Source organism: Doryrhamphus excisus, chromosome 2 (genome assembly GCF_030265055.1).
Source record: "Doryrhamphus excisus isolate RoL2022-K1 chromosome 2, RoL_Dexc_1.0, whole genome shotgun sequence".
Taxonomy (NCBI): Eukaryota; Metazoa; Chordata; class Actinopteri; order Syngnathiformes; family Syngnathidae; genus Doryrhamphus; species Doryrhamphus excisus.
In genome coordinates this window covers 2,873,959-2,897,636 of record NC_080467.1, presented here as the reverse complement: position 1 = coordinate 2,897,636, position 23,678 = coordinate 2,873,959, and the positions used below count along the sequence as shown (strand labels likewise).

General features: G+C 39.7%; 2 protein-coding genes across 20 annotated transcripts in view; one reads left to right on the top strand and one right to left on the bottom strand.

Moving 5' to 3' along the window:
* Positions 1 to 15,284, bottom strand: part of LOC131103244 (regulating synaptic membrane exocytosis protein 1-like) — a 68,423-nt gene extending 53,139 nt beyond the window's left edge. For 9 of the 17 annotated variants that reach the window (XM_058049410.1, XM_058049362.1, XM_058049379.1 and 6 more), the window contains exons 1-3: positions 14,371 to 15,283; positions 10,246 to 10,320; positions 24 to 234 (exon numbers count right to left, since the gene is read on the bottom strand). In XM_058049410.1, coding sequence (XP_057905393.1) covers positions 24 to 234; positions 10,246 to 10,320; positions 14,371 to 14,522 — 438 coding nt within the window. In that variant the 5' untranslated portion in view covers positions 14,523 to 15,283. Of the gene's footprint in view, positions 1 to 23; positions 235 to 10,245; positions 10,321 to 14,370 lie in introns of all 17 variants that reach the window. The other 8 variants (XM_058049441.1, XM_058049449.1, XM_058049467.1 and 5 more) reach the window with 3 other exon arrangements.
* Positions 15,285 to 16,399: 1,115 nt separating this feature from the next.
* Positions 16,400 to 22,861, top strand: asrgl1 (asparaginase and isoaspartyl peptidase 1). 3 transcript variants are annotated; one of them, XM_058063258.1, is made up of 7 exons: positions 16,400 to 16,471; positions 16,985 to 17,180; positions 17,550 to 17,692; positions 18,775 to 18,929; positions 19,148 to 19,269; positions 20,646 to 20,756; positions 22,016 to 22,859. In XM_058063258.1, the coding sequence occupies exons 2-7, from the start codon at positions 16,994 to 16,996 to the stop codon at positions 22,228 to 22,230; spliced, it is 933 nt and encodes a 310-aa protein (XP_057919241.1). In that variant the 5' UTR covers positions 16,400 to 16,471; positions 16,985 to 16,993; the 3' UTR covers positions 22,231 to 22,859. The 3 variants fall into 3 exon arrangements, with proteins under 3 accessions (XP_057919241.1, XP_057919250.1, XP_057919261.1); XM_058063267.1 differs by lacking the exon at positions 22,016 to 22,859 and adding an exon at positions 21,239 to 21,927; XM_058063278.1 differs by lacking the exon at positions 16,400 to 16,471 and having other exon boundaries at positions 16,989 to 17,180; positions 22,016 to 22,861.
* The last annotated feature ends 817 nt before the right edge of the window (positions 22,862 to 23,678 follow it).

The following is a 23,678-nucleotide window of genomic DNA, read 5'->3' as shown; positions in this document are numbered from 1 at the left end:
AGAGGGTACTTTGAACTACTCACCGTGTTGGATCGTAGAGAGACCCTCCCTCCGCATCGGGCACAAAACTTGGTCTGACAGTACGAGCACAAGTTCCCGCAACCGTCTGCAAATTTGGTCTTCTGACAGATGCCACAGGTGGGGGCATCATCCCGGTGAACTGCTGAGCCCGCTGCAGCCGTGGCCTGCCGGATCACTGTCTCCCTGTAGCTGGAAAGCTGCTGCTGGATGCCCCTGGAGTACACAAAATGGTGGCTTTATATTGACCTGGCGATGCAATTCAACAGCTTTTTGTAAAAATACATAAATAAATACATCATACTTAAAACAAATCATGAAGAAATAATTTTGAATGAAATTAACATTTGTCGGAAAAGAGGAAGATCCATTCCAAAACTCCAGGCAATGCAACACTTCCTGATTGTTTTGAGGTGCGTTTGATGACATCAGAAACTCTTGTTACATACAGAAACCCTTCTGTATGACTAGGCTCTGGGACCCCGCTGTCCTGGATCTTCGTGTGCGCCTTAGTGTTAGTCTTGGGTGGGTGCTTGGCGACCTTATTGGGTGTACTGATGGCCACCCCCATTCCATAAACCACATTTCAGACTAGGTTTTTGGAAGACGGGGATACGGTCTGACTATACCATACATTTTTTTTAATAAGAAAAAAGACCACATTGAAGTATTGGGGGAGCCATGTTTGCTCTGCACAGGGACAGGCATGACCAAGATGGTGCCTGGTGGGTTTCAGGGTGTCAGCACCTATTCTTGGGCTTTCAAGACGCAAAAAAAATGTTATTATTATTTTTTTTAATATGCAATACATTGACTTACAGGCAGGAAAGCAACCCCCCTCCCATTTGAACTTAAATACTACAAATCCCATCAGCAAAATCCATAACCTGATGTCCAAGAATCCATAATTCCATTTAAAAAAATCAATAATCAGAATGTCTCCTTTGGGTGTACCTTACACAATAGTCCACCACACAGACCCAGCACCCAGGGGAAGCCGAGGACCCAGGGGTCCTACACCCTCCTACTTAAACACTAAAAAAGTACACACATTGATACCATCGCTTGCTAAATGTACACACATGCAAACACACATGATTACACATCCTGGTACTAACGGCCAAAGGTCACATGGAGGTCACCTGCTGCTTCACTGCAGGAATGACTTCCCGATCCATGGCTCTTCCCGCCACTATTTCCTGGCATTCTTTACTGGCTCAGTGTAAAATATGTAAATGAATGCAATTGAATCAATGTATAGAATTAATAAAAGAATCAATGCTGTTGGTGAAAATGAAAAATATTTAGTCCAGTGATTTGGACAAGTGAATTACATTAAAACCTTTTCTATTTATGCCTAATAAAAGTTCTTATAGTTAGAAGACAATGCAATCAAACATATACATCAATTTATTTGATGTTTCTTTCATTTATTACTTCTTTTATTAGTTCTACAGTTAAACTGTTTTCTACAGTGAATTGGTCCAAAATAATAAAATAATTTAAAAAAAAAGTTTGAAAAGACCCCCTGCCTGGCATTCAGTAAATGTGTCCAAAAATAAGGGGAAAAAGGATCTCGGCCCATGATGGTGATTAGCACCATGACGCCAAATGTTGCCATGTTGTGTTTTTGCAAGGAAGATAGTTAAGCCAGCATCAACTATCCCCTTTTGGGCTTCAGTCATCTATGGCCTGGCACGAGTCATTCGCTTCCCCTTGGATCGATATTCAAATAGAAGGCAGACTTCTCCATTTAGAAATGAAATCTGGCTCCACTCTTGGTTATCGGTTCTGAAGTGAGAGCCTTCAACTCAAGATCTGAAGTCAAGTTTCACAACGCTTCCATTATTTCCAGCTCTTTTTCTTTCTCGGAGAGTTTGTTTGCATGCAAAGCACATCCACCCACACTGGCTTTAGCACCTTTTTATTTGCAGAAAATACTTTAGCACCTTTTTTGAAACAGGAGCTGGACTTTGGAAACTGCATGGCCAAATGGTCCAGGCTGGAGACTTGCTTCAGCATGCTTACACTTTTTTTTCTTCAAAAATGACAATCAATATAAAATGCAGCATTCTGTGTTCAGCTTTGTCTTGCTGCATTTTTTAGCAACACTTATTTGAAAAGAAAGATCAATTTCAACACGGGAAGTTAAGATATGAAGAAAAATACAAGAAGTAAAAAAAGAACATGCGTTCTCAATAATATCATACTTTAGGTCAGTTGTTTTATTGTTTATACAATGATACAATGGTTATTGTATCATTGGGACCGCCTCAACAGAGGGCTGAACCTAGGCTGGGTGGCTGACCGTTCTCTGCAGAGCTGGCATTGCAACTGATTTTATTCACTCCAAATAGAATACGTTATTAAACTTACTTTTTGCCTCAGATAGTTATTTTACAGTTGAGAAAATGTAAGACCCTCAGAGGGATCCCGTACCACTCAAAGAACTGGACTGAACACCTTAAAGAAGGTTAAATGTACTTTTGATCAGGAGTGTCCAAAGTGCAGCCAGGGCTCCTTTTGCAGCCCACAGCTGTTTTTGTACGAACTAAGAAAAATATAAACAAATGGGCAAAAATGCAGTAATTTTTCAAGAATTAAGTGAAAATATTAAAAGTTGTAATTTAATGAGAAAGAGTCACAATTTTAAGAGAATAAATTCATAATATTATGAATAAAAATAACACCACTCTTATAGCATAATGCTGAATATTAAAGAAAAAATATTTTTATTTCATAATATTAGGAGAAACAACAATAAAGTTGTAATTAAAATTGTAAAAATGTAATTTGAAAATGTGATATAATAGATGAATCCAAAAGATTCATGGATAATAATGGAGGAGGAAGAATGGAATGAAGATTATTTACAAGGAAAGTATATGTGCAATATTTGGAACATTTGAAAACGCAGCAAAAAATAGGGGGAAAAAGACCAAAACCAAGGTTCATACTAATAATACATTTTTTCACCTACAGTACATCACAAAACTGATTTTTTTCCCCTGAAATGTACATAACTCCTTATATATGTTTCTTTATCAGTGGCCCTTGCACACTTTAATTTTTCACTATGCGGCCCTCACTGTTTTAGATGGTACACTGTACGTATACTGTATGGTACGTGCTGTGGCCATATGGCATCAGGGACATTTGGACACTCTTGTTTGCTCGCTCTAGCTCTCCGTGCCAAGCTCTGTTGTTCTTACATCCTTCGCTTCCTTTAGAGAACTTTCCCTGCTGGGTTACTTGGGTGGACTCGCTACCTTGAAATCCTCCCATTGGCTCTTTAGAGGATGGACACCAATGTCGATATTAATTCTAACACGTTAGCCACTGCTTTAGTCTCTTGGAAATGTTGTTAACTAACACTGACTGAAGAGAAGGGAGGATGGAGGGATGAAAAGTGTTTATCTTATACGAGTCGGTTTATGTAACACCTTTTACATCACCAAATTAGGTCGTTGACATACTAGTACACCTTCTTTCCTCTTCCATCCCCCTGCCCCCTCATCCATCCTTCAAGCTGTAGCGTGTATTTATCTGATTTGATATAGCGTGGATCCCCGCACATTCATGATTCAGCATCCCCATTCGGTTGAAAGCACATCAACACTATGTTAAACATGTTGACAAATTGTGAAACGCATTTACAAACATCCGGTCCAATGGACAGGAAGGACAGAATTGAACTGAGGAAATATGAATAAAGCACTTAATGTACACTTCTATATTGCATACTTCCGTGTATTATCATTCTAGTAGCGATGCCAAATTTCACAGTCTGATTGGCTGACCTGAGACAGATTTTTCTAAACGAGAAATATCATCACGCATTAATACATCTTAAAGATGCATAGGACATTTTCAACCACAAAATAACATGCTTTATTAATTCACATTTATGAAAAACGTGATGGTGTGACGCTGCAAAATTTTATTTCTAACATAGCGAGGGATTACCGTACTGCAAATATCAATATTTGCATACACTACTGTCCAATACTACCATGAAATAATTTTTTCTTCCACTCAGCATACAATATGGCACATCTTGCATTAAAAATGTCCTTGTTAGTTTGCTAATACAGGAAGTGGAAGTCAGCTCCGGCGCCTGTCTGCGATATCATCAGCAGTGGACTCTCAAAAATGTTCGCACAAAATTATATTTATTTTCCTTATATAATTGTGCATGCATGACTGAAAGGAATAAAGCAACATTTAAGATGTGATAGTTGCCAAAATCATTATGCGGTAACAAGATAAAACACTGACACCACCTTGGTGTTTTTATCGTGTTTTTGGCACATCGTGTAAACATAAATGTTAGATGTAGATATAGATGTAAAACTATTTTAAAAAATAGCAAATTTTGCCTTTCTGAAACCAATAAAATCTGATTTATTATTTATGATGCTAACCACTAACCAAGGTTCTATTGTATTCTGTGCTTATGAATGTTCCAATGTTGCAAACGTACAGTGCAATATTTCTTAGATTAGATTAGATTCCATTAGATTAGATTACATTAGATTACATTACATTAGAACTTGAGCGAGAGAGAAAAGAATAAATACCAAAAAACTAAAAAAAAGAACTAAGTGATGATGAGCCGATAAAATAGAGCGAGGAATGAGGGAGAGGATGGACAGATGGAGGAATCACCAAAGCCAACAGTAGAGGTAAGTGGGCAGTGTACTCCCCAGACAGGGCTCCATATGTCCTGATAATGCCATACGCAGTATACATGCATATACAGTACATGCATACATGGAATGACGGCAAAGTAGTTGACAGTTATAACACATATGCATCCAAAGCGGCTCTAAGGGCCAAACCTTTCCATTCCCTTGAAGGATGCCTTTGTGGACTACTTTATTTAAAAGGTTGCATACTTCTCATACTGCCAAGGCCAAACAATTCTAATTTGGATCAGCCCCAAACTGTAACATCTTCATAGATATTCTCCTCCTGCATACTAAAGACCAGCATAAGGTCATTAAGATTGATACCATTCACTACAAAGGAAAATAAATGTTTAGAGGTATTGGGTCTATCTAACAAACAAACCAAATCTATGTGACAGAAGTGATAACCTAGCGGAATGGCCACACACAAGTAGTGGCCCGCCACAAATAAATTTGGAACAACACTTGGATTTAGACAGTGGGACTGTCTATCTTGTCGTTACAACTTCATACAGTAGATGGCATCATACATGTAACAGTGGTCATCCCGCTCGGTCCAACCCTACACATGCCCCAGATCAATCCCGCAACTCCCCACTACCGAGCACGCTAGCCAGAAAGCTAGTGAGGCAGGAAGTGAGGTTTACTTAACGTCATCATACAGCCAAGCTAGCTGGCATACTTTACATATGCGCATACCACAATTTGAAACAACACAGCTGTTTATCACTGTATTCAGATAAAGAATGGCCCAGGGGCCATTTGTGGCCCACAATTTGATTTTTATTGGCCCGTGGTATATAATAAAAATTAAATAAAATATGGCCCGCACCAGAACATTGCAAGAAAATTTATTTTTATTATTTATTTATTTAATTTTATTTGCTTTTAGAGGTAAAATAAAACTAATAAAACTTTTTTTTAAAAAACAGTAAAAATGAAAAAAAACAGGAAAAGGTCAATACTCATAAGATGGATATTAATATATAATAATATATAAAAAATAATATATAATAGTCATCATCATCTATAATTTTTTTTTATGTGCAGCATGCATTTAGTTTTTTTATTGACCTCCCTGCAGCAAATTGGCATATAAACAGTACATACTCTCCATAGGTGTAATACCACCCATACTCCTTATATTGTAGGTATAATACTATATACGTACGTATACTCTCAATAGGTGTAATACAATCCATACTCTCCATTCCGTAGGTGTAATACTACAGTATATATACTCTCCATAGGTATAATGCTATCCATACTCTTTGTCATTGATCACAAGCTTGCATTTCACTTTCATCACATCCAAACCACACCCCCGGCGTCTGCCTTCCTCAAAGAAAGCTGATGGTTCTGCTCATTTTTCGAGTAGCCACAAGCATATCGGTGTTAAGCTCAGAAAGATCTAGATGCACTGCTTGGTTCACATGAAGACAGGACTCACCCAGACATCTAGATGTGGAACAGAGATTGAGTTAAACATCTTCCTGGTCTCTGCTCGGGCAGAGGCACATGGGGAGGCCAGGATAACAGTCAATCCCTGGAGGAAGACAGGAAATGACTGCTTGCCATTCTTACTAGTGGGGTGCTGGGCCATCGCCATGGTACCCTGCTATCTGGGGACATTTGCCTTCCACATTTAGTGGTGTGAAGTGTAAACATCATCGCACTTGCTACATCCGCGTTGTCTTTTATATGATAAAAAAAATGGCAACTGAGTCCGGGGAGGGGAATCCAGAAAGGAAGAAAAAAAAAGGAAAAAATTGTGTTGGGCAGCATTTTTCATTCAGAAGTTTTAAGAAATCTTATCTCTGTTGTTTCCAAATAATATCCATTTACGAGTCAGCATTCACGATCCTGCAATGCTTCGATGACAATGTTTTTTGAGACTGTTGACATTTGTCTTTCTTGAACGCACCGTAGTTGTGCACTGTTATAGCCAAGATTGCAAGTTTATGGACATTACCATGATGAGTAGCTATACATTTTATACTTTATGTACAGATTGTTCACAACTGAACAATGGCAATTAAAGACTCAAGGGGAGAGTTCTGGAGCGGAATCCAATCTAAGAATTTATCAATTTCTCCATTTTTGGCCATATTTTCTCAATTCACTGGTAGTACCGGAACATAAAAACTGGTGAAATGACAATGCCGACACATTTGAAAAGAACATTTAAATTAAAGATCCTACCGATCTTTGTGCAATTCATACAACAGGAGTTTTTGCCTCGGTGACTCAACGAAGGGGTAAAATGCATCTCAGAACAAAACATAATAGCCGTACTCTGGTGGTCCCGGATTGTAAACCCCCAGGAAATGGGGAGATTTTACTGCATTTTTCTCACTATCTACTTGAAAAAGTCGTGATAAGCCTGCTTCTCACAACACATTTTAATGCATTTAAATGTCTTCAAGCTAATTTTAATCTTGACGCTTTGAGACAAGAATAGTTACATAACCACTATACAGTGCATGAGTTGCCTTGAGTCAAAATGACAAAAAATGTGAATACATACAGTAATATTATGATTGAACATACGTACAGTAGGAAAGAACCTTTCTGTACTCCAGTGAACTTTGACGTCAATTAGCAGAGTTGGATACTCCACAAGCACAACAACAATAGTTCCATTGTTTCCTATGTGTGAATCTATTTCTTACCATGTACTATTACAGATAGATTTGAGAACTTTCTTTTTTTTGGGGGGGGGGGGTATAAAAACAAAAATAACAAATAATAAATAAATTTATTTGAAAAGAATTTATATAAATAATAAATAATAAATAATAAATAATAAATAATAAATAATAAATAATAAATAATAAATAATAAATAATAAATAATAAATAATAAATAATAAATAATAAATAATAAATAATAAATAATAAATAATAAATAATAAATAATAGGCGGCACGGCGGTCTGGTGGTTAGTGCGCAGACCTCACAGCTAGGAGACCAGGGTTCGGTCCCCGCCCTCGGCCATCTCTGTGTGGAGTTTGCATGTTCTCCCCGTGTATGCGTGGGTTTTCTCCGGGTACTCCGGTTTCCTCCCACATTCCAAAAACATGCTAGGTTAATTGGCCACTCCAAATTGTCCATAGGTATGAATGCGAGTGTGAATGGTTGTTTGTCTATATGTGCCCTGTGATTGGCTGGCGACCAGTCCAGGGTGTACCCCGCCTCTCGCCCGAAGACAGCTGGGATAGGCTCCAGCACCCCCCGCGACCCTCGTGAGGAAAAAGCGGTAGAAAATGAATGAATGAATGAATAATAAATAATAAATAATAAATAATAAATAATAAATAATAAATAATAAATAATAAATAATAAATAATAAATAATAAATAATAAATAATAAATAATAAATAATAAATAATAAATAATGAAAATACTCAATATATTACAACAAGCTGTGTAAAATTGTACTTTCACTTTCATTTTTGTGGCCAAAAATGGTGGCCTAGTGGTTAGCGATTGTACCCCGCCTCTCCCCCACAGTCAACTGTCACACACCCCCGCTAGTGAGGACAAGCGGCATAGAAAACGAATGAATATAACATGGGCTATGTACACGCTCTATATCTTTTCTCTTCCATGGAGTCGCTGGAGAACGTTACGCAAGACATGCTACAGCATGTTTGACAGGAGATGGACTACTGACTTGATGTGTGTCGTATCACAGGCGGTGTGCATACTGAACATTTGGAAAGATTTGCGCACACCCTGTATAATGTTATAAATTACATTCCTATTGTTAAATTCTGATTTTCACCCAAATGTACCACGGAACATGTGAACATGGAGAAAACATTGACAAGTGTTATCCTTTGATCATTTTGCGGCAAAAAGAAAGACGTTACCGACTGTAGAAGTCATGAGTTTGAATTTCCAAGCACAAATAAGCCGGAAGGCATTGAAATGCTCATATTGCATCAAAGCAAGATGACAGAGCCTGTTTCAAGTACCACTGGCAATTCACATCTGTATTAATGATCAAAAAATGTTTATACATGCATGCACACACACACACATACACACACACACACACACACACACACACACACACACACACACACAAAGAAAAAGCTGTCACCACAGCACACAATGCGACTGTCTCGAAAATGAATGTTATACGTTTCAAAAGATAAAAGGGGAAAAACAATAATAGCCTTAAATCAGCAAACTTCTAGCTTGACGAGAACAGATATGAGCCAATCAAGTGGCTTACCTGTCATGATTCCATCACATAGCCATCACAACATGCCCAATGATAACCTATTGACATTTTTCACAATAGTTTAATATTTTCACCAAATATTATTTCAACATGATCTGTTTTAACCTATACAGCCAATACCCGCATCATGTTTTTCGCCAAAATTAAACCGTTTCCCCCCCCAAAAAACACATCTCATTCACCATAAATTAGTAATAATTTATAAATAGAGTAATCCTTTACCACTTTATGCTTCAAATCTTGCAGCATAACACATTGTAGCATTCAACACCGGTCACTATGTGTCAGTAATCTTCCTGTAATATTCAGTGAGACACACAAGCACCAAACTTCAGTGCCATAATCCCTAGCAAGGACTGCTGTTGTGACCCTAACTCACACCAAGCTAAAACTCAACGCTGAACCCTCGATGTTACTTCCTGTTCCCTAGCACCGCAACACATTTACAACACACGAGTATGAGTCTTAGTTATGTCTTAAATGGCTTATCTTCTCATATTATGTCTACTATATCGGGTAGTGAAAGGGTAAAGGTGAACATAGGGGTGTTATGTCATGCCTGGAGGGCTCTAATAATGTTAAAAAATGGATTAAACAGGATTTGTATGCTCTAATTCAGAAAATATTCCATTCATAAATAAGGAATACTAATACCTAACAACAAGGCTAAAGGTTTCACCATGATTCTGATTCTATGTGTTCATAAATCATCGTCTTTTGATATGTTTAATAACTGTCTGAGGCATATTTAGGGCTTAAACCTGGACTGTATCGTGAGTGAACAATGGAAATCGAAGAGAGAAAGAGAGAAGAGGAGGGTTCTGGAGCTGAATCAAATCAAATATTCCATCACTTTTGTTGCAAATGTTGATCTCAAATCAGAGGGCGGCAGTCAACATCAACCTAGCAGGAGCTGTGCGTCAAAACCTGATTTTATTTAATCTAATGATGCTTTTCATCATTCCCTGGTCTTCCCGGATCATAACCATCACAAAAAGTGGGGATCTACTCTAACGACAGACACCTAAGCAGGCAAATTTGACTAAAATAGTTTATCTAAAGATCCAAATGATGTTTGTATAGTCATGTAATTCATACAGCAAGAGATACAGTCGGGGTGACTCATCCAAGGTGTAAAATGGATCTCACAACAAAACATAAACATGATGCAAAAGAACAGACGGACATCCCTTGACTAGGATGTACTGTAGTTAACATGACTAATAGAGAATTTAGACTCCAGAGTCTCAACTCCTGGAAAATGCAGTGAACTGTTAACACTCACCGGACGTCATTTTGCTGCTGAGGTTTTTTCTGCCCAACCAAGTTTACGGTTCTGGCTTGGATAGGCTTCTCTTCTCTGAAATACACACAGTAAAAACATGTCAGTTTAGGTTTAGACTTTGGACACCTTGTTGTCTGACAAAAATATGCTGAAAAGTTCATTTGAAATACAGACTTTTTTGTATGTTTTTATCCAACTCTGGTCTGATCTGATATCACCTTGAACAATAAGAGCATCCCAATTTCGGCAGTGTCTTCTTTTTAGACATTTTTTCCATCCATCCATTTTCCATGTCAATTGTTCTTACGATAGCCGCAAGGGTATGCTGGAGCCTATCCCAGCTATCTTTTGGCGAGAGGCGGGGTACACCCCGGACTGGTCGCCAGCCAATAACATGGCACGTATAAACAAACAACCATTCACACTCACATTCATACCTATGGACAATTTGGAGTCGCCACTTAACCTATTTTTGGAATTTGGGAGGAAACCAGAGGACCCTGAGAAAACCTATGCACTCACGGGGAGAACATGCAAACTCCACACAGAGATGTTTCACACAGGCACAAGTCATATTTACGTCTTAAAGGTCTTATTTTAATTCATTATGTCTATTATAATCGGCAGTAGGAGAGCGAAGGTGACTATAGGGGTGCTATTTCCCGTGTAGAGGTCTTTAATAATGTTAAATCCCTGATCCCATTGGCTGTCCATCAACACGGCAGGTCATCCTCAGCACAAATGAAAGTTGTCACTGGTACCGAGTGCAGTTCAATAACCATCAGATGGCATCCGCCAGAGAAGGCTTTTCAAAACAAAAAACGCCTTCAACGGTCATATCACCACAAAATTGTTTGGAATTTGCGTGAAAGCACCAAAAATGGGACAATGAAAAGTGGAAGAAATTTTTATTCTCTGAGAAAATAATCCGGATGGCTTCCAACGTTACTGGTGTGCTGGTGTTTTCCATCCGATACAGTGAGCCATCATGATCTGGGGGGGGGTCAATGGAACAATGGAGCTTCAGGTTGTGCAGGGGCGTCAAGCGGCAGATGGAGATGTTTGCCTGGAGCATCCCTCGTGACTGAAGGTCCACGTCTGTGTGGTAATGACTGACTTTTTCAACAGGACGATGCATCTTACAGAGGACTTCCTCAGGTTAAAAACGTCACTCTTTTCCAAAGAGAGCTCTCCTTACCAAAGGGACTAGGTCTCTCAACTAGCCTGAGAACACCTCGCAAGAGCTGGACAAAGTAACAGAGGAAAGGGAAGCCTTGGCTTCCTTGTTTAGGCTGCTGCCCCCGCAATGCAACCTTGCATAAGTATCATCACACAGAAAGGCCTGAGTTGAGATTGGAACCCAAAAACAGTTATGCAGTGTTCACACTTGTCATATTTAGTTCCAATACAGACAGTTTGAAGACTTTTTTTGGCCAATTAAATACGAACTCCGGTGCGATTGGGTTGACTTGAGCTAAACGTCATGGACCAAAGTTCAAATGACAGTAAAAAGCATATAATAGTAAAGCACGGCACATGCGTCAGAAGCAGCATTTCTCTGTGGCTCTTGTGTCTCTCTCTCTCTGTGTGGGTGAGTGCTGCACGCAACGGCGCTTTTAAAAATAAATTTTAGACTTTTTTTGTGACATCCCAGCAGGTAGAAATAGTGCAACACAAAATAACTAACATTTTTAACCCAGCAGACAGCAAATTTGTTGAGTGATACTTCACAAACACTGTCCAATCAGTTGCATTTCTTTGGTGAGCACCAGTGTTTGAGGAGCCTCACCACAATTAAACTTGGCAGTCGTTTTTTTTTGCCCTCACTCACACACGTACACATTATGATGGGACTGTCTGTGCAGCTTGTCATTACAACTCCATGCACACATCCAGTGTCAATCATCCCCACTGAAACTTGACTGCCTATCCCAGCTGTCTGTGGGCGTGAGGCGGGTTCCACCCTGGACTTTTTTGGGGGAAGCCACAGTACGACTGGCTACCTCCTCATATGTTAATGGTAATGGTTTTATTTCATCAGATTACAATTGAGTGCATCCCATAATCAGTTCACAGTTCCACATGTCCAAAAGGAGTAGGAAGAAGCAAAGCTTATTAAATCCTACCCCTCCATCTGGTACTTTTACAATCAGTAACTGTTACATTTGTTCACCTCCTGCTTTCCTAATATTTTTAGGAAATTGGTTATTTTTTAGCCTTATGCATTATTTTAGCTGTTTGAAGATGAACTATATCACCAAGTTGAAGTATTTGTGATTTTAGAAATAAGGAGTTAGTATGTTCTCGGTAGGCGGCATTATGAATTATCCTTACTGGCCTTTTTTGCAGTACATTTAGCGAGTGAAAATTGCTTTTATAGTTATTATCCCATATTTCTACACAATAAGTAAGATATGGTATAATGTGGAGTGATTTCTGATTGAGAACAAATTTTGCTTTGTTCAATATTTAAATATTTCTGGCCACCTTATGTTGTATATTTGTAATATGAAGTGTCCAGCTCATATTTTCATCTATTGTGATCCCCAGAAATGTATTTTCCTCAGTGGCAAGCTGTTGAAATACCCTGTTCAGAACACGCTACTTGATACACTTTTTGCTGCACTTCATTCTTCATTATACTGCACTTAATTCTAAAAGCTTGTAACCCACCATTTTCACTGTTTCAATTAATTAATTTTCATTTCATGTTCAATGATGTAAGTTCATGTCGTATCATGGGATTAATGTATCTCTACAGCCATAGCACATATCTTTTTTTTACTTTGCTCTGGTCCAGAGTACCAAACTACAAACATGAGCACAGCCTGAAAGCCACCTACCCTATGTGGGTGTGTTTTTAGTATCAAGTATATTTAGTAGTAGTTTAGTTTTTCCCAAACTTTTGTGAATTTGTCAACCAATCAGACAAAATCAGAACAACGCAAATGGCATCAGCGTACAACACCGACACAAGGAAAGTGTCAGCATCACAAGACTGAATCCTCAACTTGTGAACGATGACTAAAAATGATGCATAGCCACTTAGAGCCGGAGGTATATATTGGACATTTCCTACTTTAGATGCAATGAATCGATGCTTCCATTCCAGTGCTGGGCTATCAGTCTATGCGGTGCTTAAAATAGAACAGAAACGTACAGCTTGAGGAGCGTGTAGCTTAGGTGGGTCATCCTAGCTATCTATCTGCTCGATTTCCAGTGCAGCTTTGTGCAGTTACTATGAGAGGAGGCTTTAACTTGATGCGCTGTGTGCTACTAGTAAAAAAGGGGGTTGGATTCAGGTGCACTGATGCATATATACGGTGATGATATAGCCAGGATGAGGAGGTGGACGAACGCAGTGGATACTAGTCGCTCCTGATTGAAAATGACATTAAACAGGCACTCGGTTTTCGGCCTACTGGTTCTATAACAGCCTGTGTGATGTCTGTTTGCAAGAGCTCTGCCCTACATATCGTGCATGAGCATGGGAGAAGCTCAACCGCACCCCAGAGCTGGGAAGAGCAGCTGTTGAGATGGATGCTGCACAGATAAAAGCCAACAGGGAGGGTTTTACTTTTACTATGTTCCATGCCAGGCTTCAGTGAGCTTTCTGCTATTTCATTGCCCTCCTCCCACTGCATCTGTCAATGAAATAGTTCCAGTTAAAAGCAAATACAGTCCACCAGACTGAAGCATAAGCATGACTCATAGTGGTGATGCTAATGAGACAAGTGCAGATGAGAAATGAGTTTGTATTTGTCAGAGAAAGGAGTAAGTGGGATGTGATGCTGCTGGTGATGGGCCATAGTCACACACTAGCATCATCATCGTCAGGTTACCCATAAAGTCATCAGTATCGAGGCCTGTGTTTTATTTGTTTGCTCATTTTTTTCACTGACACCTATCCCGACTCCTGGACCTTGTGTGTGTGTGTGTGTGTGTGTGTGTATGAGTGGGACTGTGTGTGAGTTGGAGGATATACACACAAACACATGCATGGTCAGACAACAGAGTCCTGATTCTGAAGTACTAGATACACAAAAGAGAAAGCAAGAGTACTTGTCTTCCTCAAACACACACACACACACACACACGCAAAGAGGCAATATTTCTTTGGCTTACTTTAGCATGGCCTCCTCTTTCGCCTCTTCCTCCCGTTGCCGAGCCAGCACAGCCATGATGATCTTCCTCTCCTCATCCGTCAAGTGGCTCAAGTCCGGCTCCGGGATGGCCTGGGCGACGGGTGGACCCCGAGGGCCTACCGAGGCGAACATCTCGCCTCTCCTCTTTCTTCCTCCTCCTTCCCCTCGATTGGGATCACGGATAGCAAAGCCCACGGATCACGACATGGCCCACGGATGATGTGGTTGGCGCGACCGATGTGGAGTTCCCATGGCGGCGGTGGGGGGCACCCGGGTACGGAGGTGTCGGTACTAGCGGTTGTAAGAACGGCGCTTGTTGTGGCGGATTTGCCGTTACCAGCTTCGCTTCTTCCCTATTGCTGCACCGGTGTCTTCTCCCCCCCACCCCCTCCCGCCCGCCTGCCTCTCCCCTCCGCCACCTCCGTTTCACGGGGAGCCCATTTCTCCAGCGGTCGGTGTGGACGACGGCACACGGGGACGATCCGGGTTCAGGCCGAGCAGAGGAGAGGGGGGGTCTTGGATGGCGGTCTGTGTCGCTGCCAGGCAAGGCGGATACTTGGTGCTGATGCTGAGCCGTCAATGGGACCGCAGCCCCTCAAGCGCGTTCACTTCTCTTGCAGCAGGAACGCGCCGCCCTAATTTAAGAATGGGGGCTCCAGCGAGTGGGAAAAAAATGCGCGCTCACGGTAGCCTGCCGCACGCATCAAAATAAAGGGTTTCCTCAGGGGCGAGATATCAGGTTTTCCCGCCCCCATCTGAATGCATCAGGTTCGGTTCCTCTACGAGAAGGCTAATATTAAATGATAATATTACTTATTTTACTTTGGGTCCATAAGATCATGGATTTCTTTCAGTTCAAAACAAATAAAGAGGATTAATTATGTGGCTTATTAGCTTTCATGTGGTCTTCTCAATCATCTCATGCTGGTTCGGTTCCTGTCTCTTTAAGGCTTGAAGGTTCCCCACAAGAGACCACCTTTCTATGATTGGTCAGCTTTGGGAAGACTACAGCAGGGGCGGATTTAGAATTGCAGAAGATGAGGGGTTTCATTGTCTTTTTTCATTCTATAACACCACAACTTTTAGATGATCACCATATTAAAATATCTTAAAGGCAGCATAGAGCTGAAATATTAACTAAAAAATTAGTTTTTTTTAAGTCGTATTATTATGAAAAACTAAGAGTTTTTTTAAGTCGGGGAAAAGTTATAATATTATAGGAATATTACAAAAAGAAAATGTATGAAGATTATTTATGTACAACTTCTAGTATATATTTGGTTCTCAGTGAAAAAAGTTTGGACACCCCTGAATTATTTGGTGGAATAAATTGAACTGCATGCTAAACCATGAGCATGAGCATACAGATGAGTTCAGGAGCTTCAAATACTCCTCCTAAGCCCCTGCATTTTATTCTATTTTATATGTCAATTTACATGAAAAAAATATTAATAACATTATTAATATAATTATACAACATAATTAATAACATTAGTAACATTTTATGGCCAGTTTGATAGAGGTTACCCAAACAAACACCCGATGTACTTTTTGCAAGGAAAAAGTATGATTTGCATCATCATACGTCATGATATTACGTCACATAAAAATGTAACGACTGATGGTAACAGACTTGTTCTTAACATGCAGTTTACGGCTCTTCCAATAGATGGCAGCATGCACCACTTGTGGTTTCCAATGTCTTCCAAAGAAGAATACGCTTTACCCAATTGTGATAAGTTGTCTAAGACCCGGCTCTCAAACGGCTCTTAATTCAAAGTCATTTGCAGCCTCATATACATATTTTATTTTTTATTTAGCTTTAAAAAAATGAAAAAGTCACCCTATCTGCTATGTGAGCATAGCTGAGAGTGAGAGCTGATTGGTCAAAAGGAACAATCTTGAGAGACGACCATCCCCGGATGAGAATCGGCTCCTCTGCTCTACTACATTGACTCCTAGAGTAGGTTCTTTTACGCATTACACATCACTACTATCCTATTGGCTGTGTGTGTGCGAGGTTTATCGTAGTAGATTAAGAGGAAAGGCAGTGCAGTGCCATAACAGCAACAAACCTAAAGGTAAGTGTAATTTGCCATATTATATTTAAATGTTTTTAACAATCTTGTCACCTTGATATATATTAACATACAATGTTCATATTTCCTGACAGTCTTGTCAATCAGTCGGTATCTGTGTCATTTCGAAGACTTGAACGAATATATAAATAGGATAAACAAAGGTGTTAATAAAGCGACCTGCTGACTAGCTGCCACAGCTGGATTCGGGATCCAGTCAACACAGTTGAACACAAGAACAGCAACTGAGTGATCTGGTTGTAGTGTAGTGTAGATCTTCTGCTATTGTCAGTTTGTATTGAATATTTTAAGTTGAAAAGACCTTTATCAGTTGCTCCAGAGAGGCCAATCTTTATCTACTGTGATCCCATACAGACTGTTTGCAACTGACTCGAAATGACCCCCAAAGCTGTACACCCAGCGGGAACACCAAGTGCTATAAATTACTATTACTATTAATTACAGCCACATATAGGCCCCGTAGTATAATGTTTCCTTTTCCCATCTTGTATGCAGGTAACGGACATGCTTCCTGTGGTGGTGGTCCACGGAGGGGCGGGCAGTGTTCCAAGTGAGCGATCAGACAAGTCCACCTCTGGGGTTTGCTCAGCTGCTCAAGCTGGGTATGTGATCCTGCAGAAGGGGGGCAGCAGCATCGATGCTGTGGTGGAGGCCGTGACCCAGATGGAGAATAACCCCGTCTTCAATGCAGGTTGAGTTACAACATGATGCAGTACCATGCACCATCTCCACTGCCATACATTAATTAGCAAATAATGTTATTTTAAATGAGCCATATTAAAGTTATGCAAAAATATGCAAAGCAAATTCATGTTCTGTTGAGAGAAGATTATGATTAATACATGTAAAAAAATATCTATTTGGTACCTGCGGAGTTAGTTGTCACTTTTACAGTGGCACCGTTTACAGTTGAATGCCCCTATCGTCAAATAATTTGGAATTTGACCAGAAAGGCTTGGCCAAACTACACCTTCAAGACGATATAAAATGACGGGTGTGTTTCCAGTCCAAGTTATGTAACACTGGCTAGATTTGTACATTTATCTGTTGTTGTTTTTAGGCTGTGGGTCAGTGCTGACCACCAGTGGGGATGTGGAGATGGACGCTATTGTGATGGATGGAAGAACACTGGCTTCTGGTGCTGTTTCTGCTGTACGCAATATAGCCAATCCTGTGCAGCTAGCAAGACTGGTTATGGACAAGGTAAATATGAGCACAATTGGTATCAGATCACATTAAAAGGGAACTGCGCTTTTTGGGGAATTTTGCCCATCATTCCCAATCTTTATGTGAAACATAAAGACATATGTCTTCCCCTTTTCTGTGCTTTATAACTTGAGAAATAAAAAATTTATACGAGCTAGCTAAAATGCACGTCATTGGGACACTTAGACGCTTAAGCCCTAACAAAAAGATGGCAAGAGAGTTCAATTTCCATAACTGACCTGTACATTAACTGAGCTACGGCGATATTGTTATTGTAGCAGCTAACGCAGAGTACTATATTTCTGGTGGAGTATCCAAACACCTTGTGATAGGCGTCATCTCAGCGTCACTCACAATGCATCAAGCTACTTCCCAGTAACGCAACCATGCCACTAGTTGTGAAAAGTTAACGCAAGGTTATAAATCATGCCTCGCACTTGTATTGTTGAAGGTTGTAGTAATAAGCTTAATAGTTGATCAACTTTTGAGATTCTGCTCCTAAACACTTTTCAATTAGCGTTCCAAAGACTTTATTCATTTATTATCAACTCCTGTTCTCACTAAATCAGAAAGTGGGGTTTGCAGAACTTAGGAAGCACTTTGGACGTGTGAACAATCACACCGGTGTGGGTGGAATTAATTAAAACAGAATATTTTGGCAGGAAGCACAAATCCAAGGAAATACAGCTGGAATAGGTGCAGATTGTGGAAGATCTAGAAAGTTTTCTGTGCACGCTATTGTGTGTAGCTGCTCTATATGTGTTTGAATGCGGCTTCTAAATGGATTATATTTGTATTTTAGTTAATTAAGCAATTTTTATGCTTGAAAATGGTTAATTTCAAGACAAAAATACACACAGTAAAAATACATGTGATCTAGGAAGCAGCAAAATTTGAAGCACAAAGTGGCAAGGGACAACTGTACTTCATGGCCACAGGAGACCTGGAGCCCTTGGCGATTCAGGACTAAATGTTTCATCAAATTTTTTTCGCTCATGAAGATACTCTAAAAAGTAAACAAAGTTAAAAATGAATGTCATCAAAACCCTTACTGATAGGAATGCTTATATCTGTTCTAGACGAGTCACAGCTGTCTGACTGCACATGGTGCAAATCAGTTTGCCCGGGCTATGGGTGTCCCAGAGGTTCCCCAAGAGTCCCTCATCACTGAATACTCCCGAATGCGTTGGAGACAAAACCTGGAACCTGATGCCAACCCTGTGGAGTGCCAAATGTGAGTCATGTATGGCATGCAATACCAGTGCTTCACATCCTAGTGGAAATTATGTGGAAGATCAGTCAGAATTTCCCTTAAAAGGTTAAAAGGTTGATTGAAATGTGAGGTTGTGCTCATGTCCAATAGTGTGTGTGTGTGTGTGTGTGTGTGTGTGTGTGTGTGTGTGTGTGTGTGTGTGTGTGTAAAGTAGTCGAATGTCATCTTCTGTTGTGCAGGGGAAAGATGGGCACCGTTGGAGCTGTGGCCGTTGACACAAAAGGCAATGTAGCATGTGCAACCTCTACTGGCGGGCTTCTCAATCAAATGGAAGGACGCGTGGGTGACACACCTTTCATCGGTCAGTTCTCCAATCTGATATTTTTATCATGAAATTATGAAATTTCAGGAAGATATTAATGTTTCTTTGTGTCAATGCAAAGTTAACCAATAATGAGTTATTTTGATAATGAAACAATACTTTTATCCAGATTTTCATCCAGTTAATGCGTCATGAGGGTGCAGTCAGCCGGTGAACGGAACCAAAAAGGTTAATAGGTGACACTGAGCTCTGCGCTTTCAGTTAATATGTAATCTAACAACTGCTGCATTTAGCGTGGAGAAAGTTCAACTGAATTGTGTTCACTGTGTAACACGCACATCGAGACATAATGTGATAGGATGCTACATTTTTTTCTTCGTGTTTTGACTAACAGCACTTTATTAATTACCGTATTTTCTGGACTATAAGTCGCTCCGGAGTATAAGTCACACAAGGCCAAAAATGCATAATTAGGTAGAAAAAAAACATACATAAGTCACATTGGAGTATAAGTCACACTTTTTGCGTGTAATTTATTTTCCAAACTACTTGACCAAAACATTACGTCCTCTTGGAAGGCAAGTTCTAACAATAAAAAAATAGAGACTTATAGTCCGGAAAATACGGTAATTAACTTTTGAAAAAACGTGATCGAGCAAAGGAGCGATATTTGAGCTGCAGTATTGCGAGGGACAACAAGGGGGTGTGAATATCTTTTATTCCTCACTTTTTTTATATTTCCATGTTCTTAAATAATCTTTGAAGATGTCCTTCTTGTTGTATTTTGACTTTATTTCCATAATATTATAACTTTTTTCTCAACCAAATTTTTCAGAAATTATTTTAACTTTAGTTTGTTTCTCATAATATTACAAATGACAAAAAAAACAAATATATTTCAACTTTATGTTACTGAAATGACATTACTTTGCCTCAATATTAGGAGGTAATTCTCGTAAAATTGCAACTTTTTTCTCGTACGTATAGGACTTTAAAGTCTTAATATTTTTACTTTATTTTTGTAAAATTACAGCATTTTTTGCAACATTTTTCCATTTCTGTTGTTTTTTTCTTTTAATTTTCCAACTATTTCTACTTACTTCTTATACATTTTCTTCTTTTAATTATTACTTTATTTCCATAATATGTTGTTTTTGTCTGTCTTTGGGCGACTGGACTGGTGGCCAGCCAATCACAGGGCACATATAGACAAACAACCATTCACACTCACATTCATACCTATGGACAATTTGGAGTCGCCAATTAACCTAGCATGTTTTTGGAATGTGGGAGGAAACCGGAGTACCCGGAAAAAACCCACGCATGCACGGGGAGAACATGCAAACTCCATGAACTGCAGCCACCATATGCAGCATTGAAGACGTGTGGCTTATGCAATGTTTTATGTGTCTTAGGATGTGGAGGCTATGCTGACAATCAGGTTGGAGCAGTATCAACCACAGGCCACGGAGAAGCCATTATGAAAGTTACACTTGCCAGGCTCATCCTGTTTCATGTAGAGCAAGGTATATACACAGTACACACACACAAAGCATCTCACGAGATAGATATTCAATATTAATTGTCCACAAGAATGTTAATGTAATGTTCACTGAACACCTATAGTGGTACGAACGTTTGGGCACCGCTGATCATTTTCAAGATTTTCCTTTATAAATCACTGATCAGCCATCCCAGTTAAATATATCACATGTCAGACGAACGCTGTGATAGATGAGAAGGGTGTGCAATAATTATTTGAACAAAAGCTGCCTAAATTCGGGCACCCCAACAGAAAAATGACATTTATTTAGTAGATCCTCCATTTGAATGGAGGAGAATGGGTATTTTTCGACCGGCAACAACTTGCAGAGGGTGTTTTCAGTTCTGGTCAGCGACTACTCCGCAGTGCAGAAAGAAGTGATTGTGGAACACGTCAGTGAGTCTATTGTCCGTGAACAACGAATCTCTGTTTGATGAACTGGTCAGGATTTTCACTGATAACCAGATACCTTGGAACCATTTGATGTCAATCCTCGTGGATTCATGTGCCGTTGTTATGAGGGGCTCCAAGAGTGGACTGGGAGTGCGTCTCCGTACAGATAAGGTTCCTCAACTACTCAACATTGATGCCGATTCAAACGCCATCATGTGCACAACGCTGACCAACAGTTTTGAAAACCATTTGGCTTCTGGGTTGAACACCTTTCATTGACCTACATACTGACTTCAAATGGTCAGTAGACCTACTAATCAGTAGGCCTAATCTCTAAAATTGAGCTACCCGGGGACTTCGCCCGCTGGGCCCCCACCAGCGCTAACCCAGGCAAATTTTTCAGATTTTTCCATCATGGCCGACTCATATAGCTGGAACTGGCATTCCAGTTATACGGTTGGCTTCATGTATCCCTCTTGGTTGTACTTTTTGTATGACTCAAACAGGGAACTCAAACAATGTACCAATCTCAACCGGTTTCAGAACCAGTAAATCATGTATACAGGGTATATAATAAAAGTAGGACTGTACAATGATACTACTGTATTTATTCTGAATACTGTATGTTGTTTTTATTGCAAAGCAATAAAAATTCAGACATTTCTTCTTGTCTGTGTTAAAATCTTTGCAGTACCGTATATACGTACGTGGACCACTGAAATAGTTAAAGATTAGCATGTACTTTTTTGTTGTTTATGTGGTTTACGTATTGCCTTAAATAACATTGTTAACATTTCATCAATCAACATGCCAAGTTAACGTCTTGTTCGCTAAACATTCTGTCCTCAGGGCAGTCAGTGGAGGCAGCCAGTGACTTGGCCCTGGCCTACATGAAGTCCAGAGTGCAGGGACTGGGAGGGGTGGTGACATTGGATCCTCAGGGTCGCTGGGCCGCTCGCTGCTCCAGTCTTCAAATGGCTTGGGCTGCAGTCCAGAAGGACACGCTACATTATGGCTTAAAAGCTGGGGAGCACTTCACCCAAAGTATTGATGAACTCAGCTGATATAGGTTTGATTAGTACTCACAAAAAACCCTCAAAATGATAGAATCTAATAAATGTAACTATTTTAGATTTTCAATGTGTTCTTTTGCATTGGTTCATTTTCCTGAATCTCTTTTAGCAACAATGCGTGTGATTGCAATTTGCTGTCACTAGAGGGTGCTGTTGCTACATACAATATAGCACTGAAAAGTAAGATGATGTGTGGCGTCCACAGTCGAAAAACATGGGTCTCTAAATTGTGTGTATGTCTGATTTTATATACATGGTGGGCCGAAAGTAAGGTTACATTCATGTCATGTAATAAACATAATGTCTAATATGTAAATATAATGTATGTAATTGTAAATGCATGTAAATATATGCCTAATAAATGATAAATGTCTGTTAACTGTAATCCTATTTTGGCCCACCCTGTATGTGTCGTGTGCTTGGCTAGGGACCAGTGCAGACTGTGTTGTACCCCGCCTCTCGCCCGAAGCAGCTGGGATAGGCTCCAGCTCACTCGCGACTAACGACGACAAGTGGTAGAAAAAGGAACGGTGTAACGGTGTGTGATCTTTAACTTTTATCACCTATTGGCGTTTGAGCTCTAAGCAGTGTGGCGAACAACGGGGCATATTTTCTATGGGTGTAATGACTAAATGTGCACGTGTGGAAACGACGATTTTACAGAAGATTTGTTCCGCCTCATTAACTTATATACACCTAGGTAGGAACCAAAAACGAAAATAGGTAGGAACTTAAAACTGACAGCATACACTGACTGAGTTACAAACGGTGTCAAAAGTGCTCATGACACAAAAAAACAATAACACAATGAAAGCATAAACTTAACACATGTTGCTGTCATACTGCCAATACAATACTATAAAATACGAGTGAAATTAAATTGTGATTATTAATCCCCCCCAGCGAGTTATCTGAACCGCCGCCATCTTGTCTGTGACGTCATACCGAAAGCGCTTACAGGTACAAATATTCACAACAAAAAGACAAATAACATTCACTTTTATTGTGTTTAGATGGGTATGATATCACACAAAATAGGCTACGTCGACGGCAAGATAAAATGGGTGAGCAATAGTCTCTGTTTAAGGAACCTTAACATTTAGCAAAAAACTCATATTGTTATTGTAAGATTCGTAGAATATAGCTAGTACAAAATAATTTGATTTACTAATTGCCTCCTTGGCGCACTTCTCCACAGTCTAACTCCTTCAGGGTTTTTGACATGCGAAAATTAAACATGAATGTGTTTTTGTGAGACGAGCTCTTTAAAATATTGTATCTTCTGATTCTAATCATAATGTTGAGTAGGGTGTTTTTTCTATGGTGTTTCAACTACCTTGAATAGAAAAGTAACTGCCCTTAATCTCCAGGAAATTCATGCTCTTGTACCATTCCATTTTTTACAGTGACAAATATGCACTAAAATGTTTCAGTCAGAG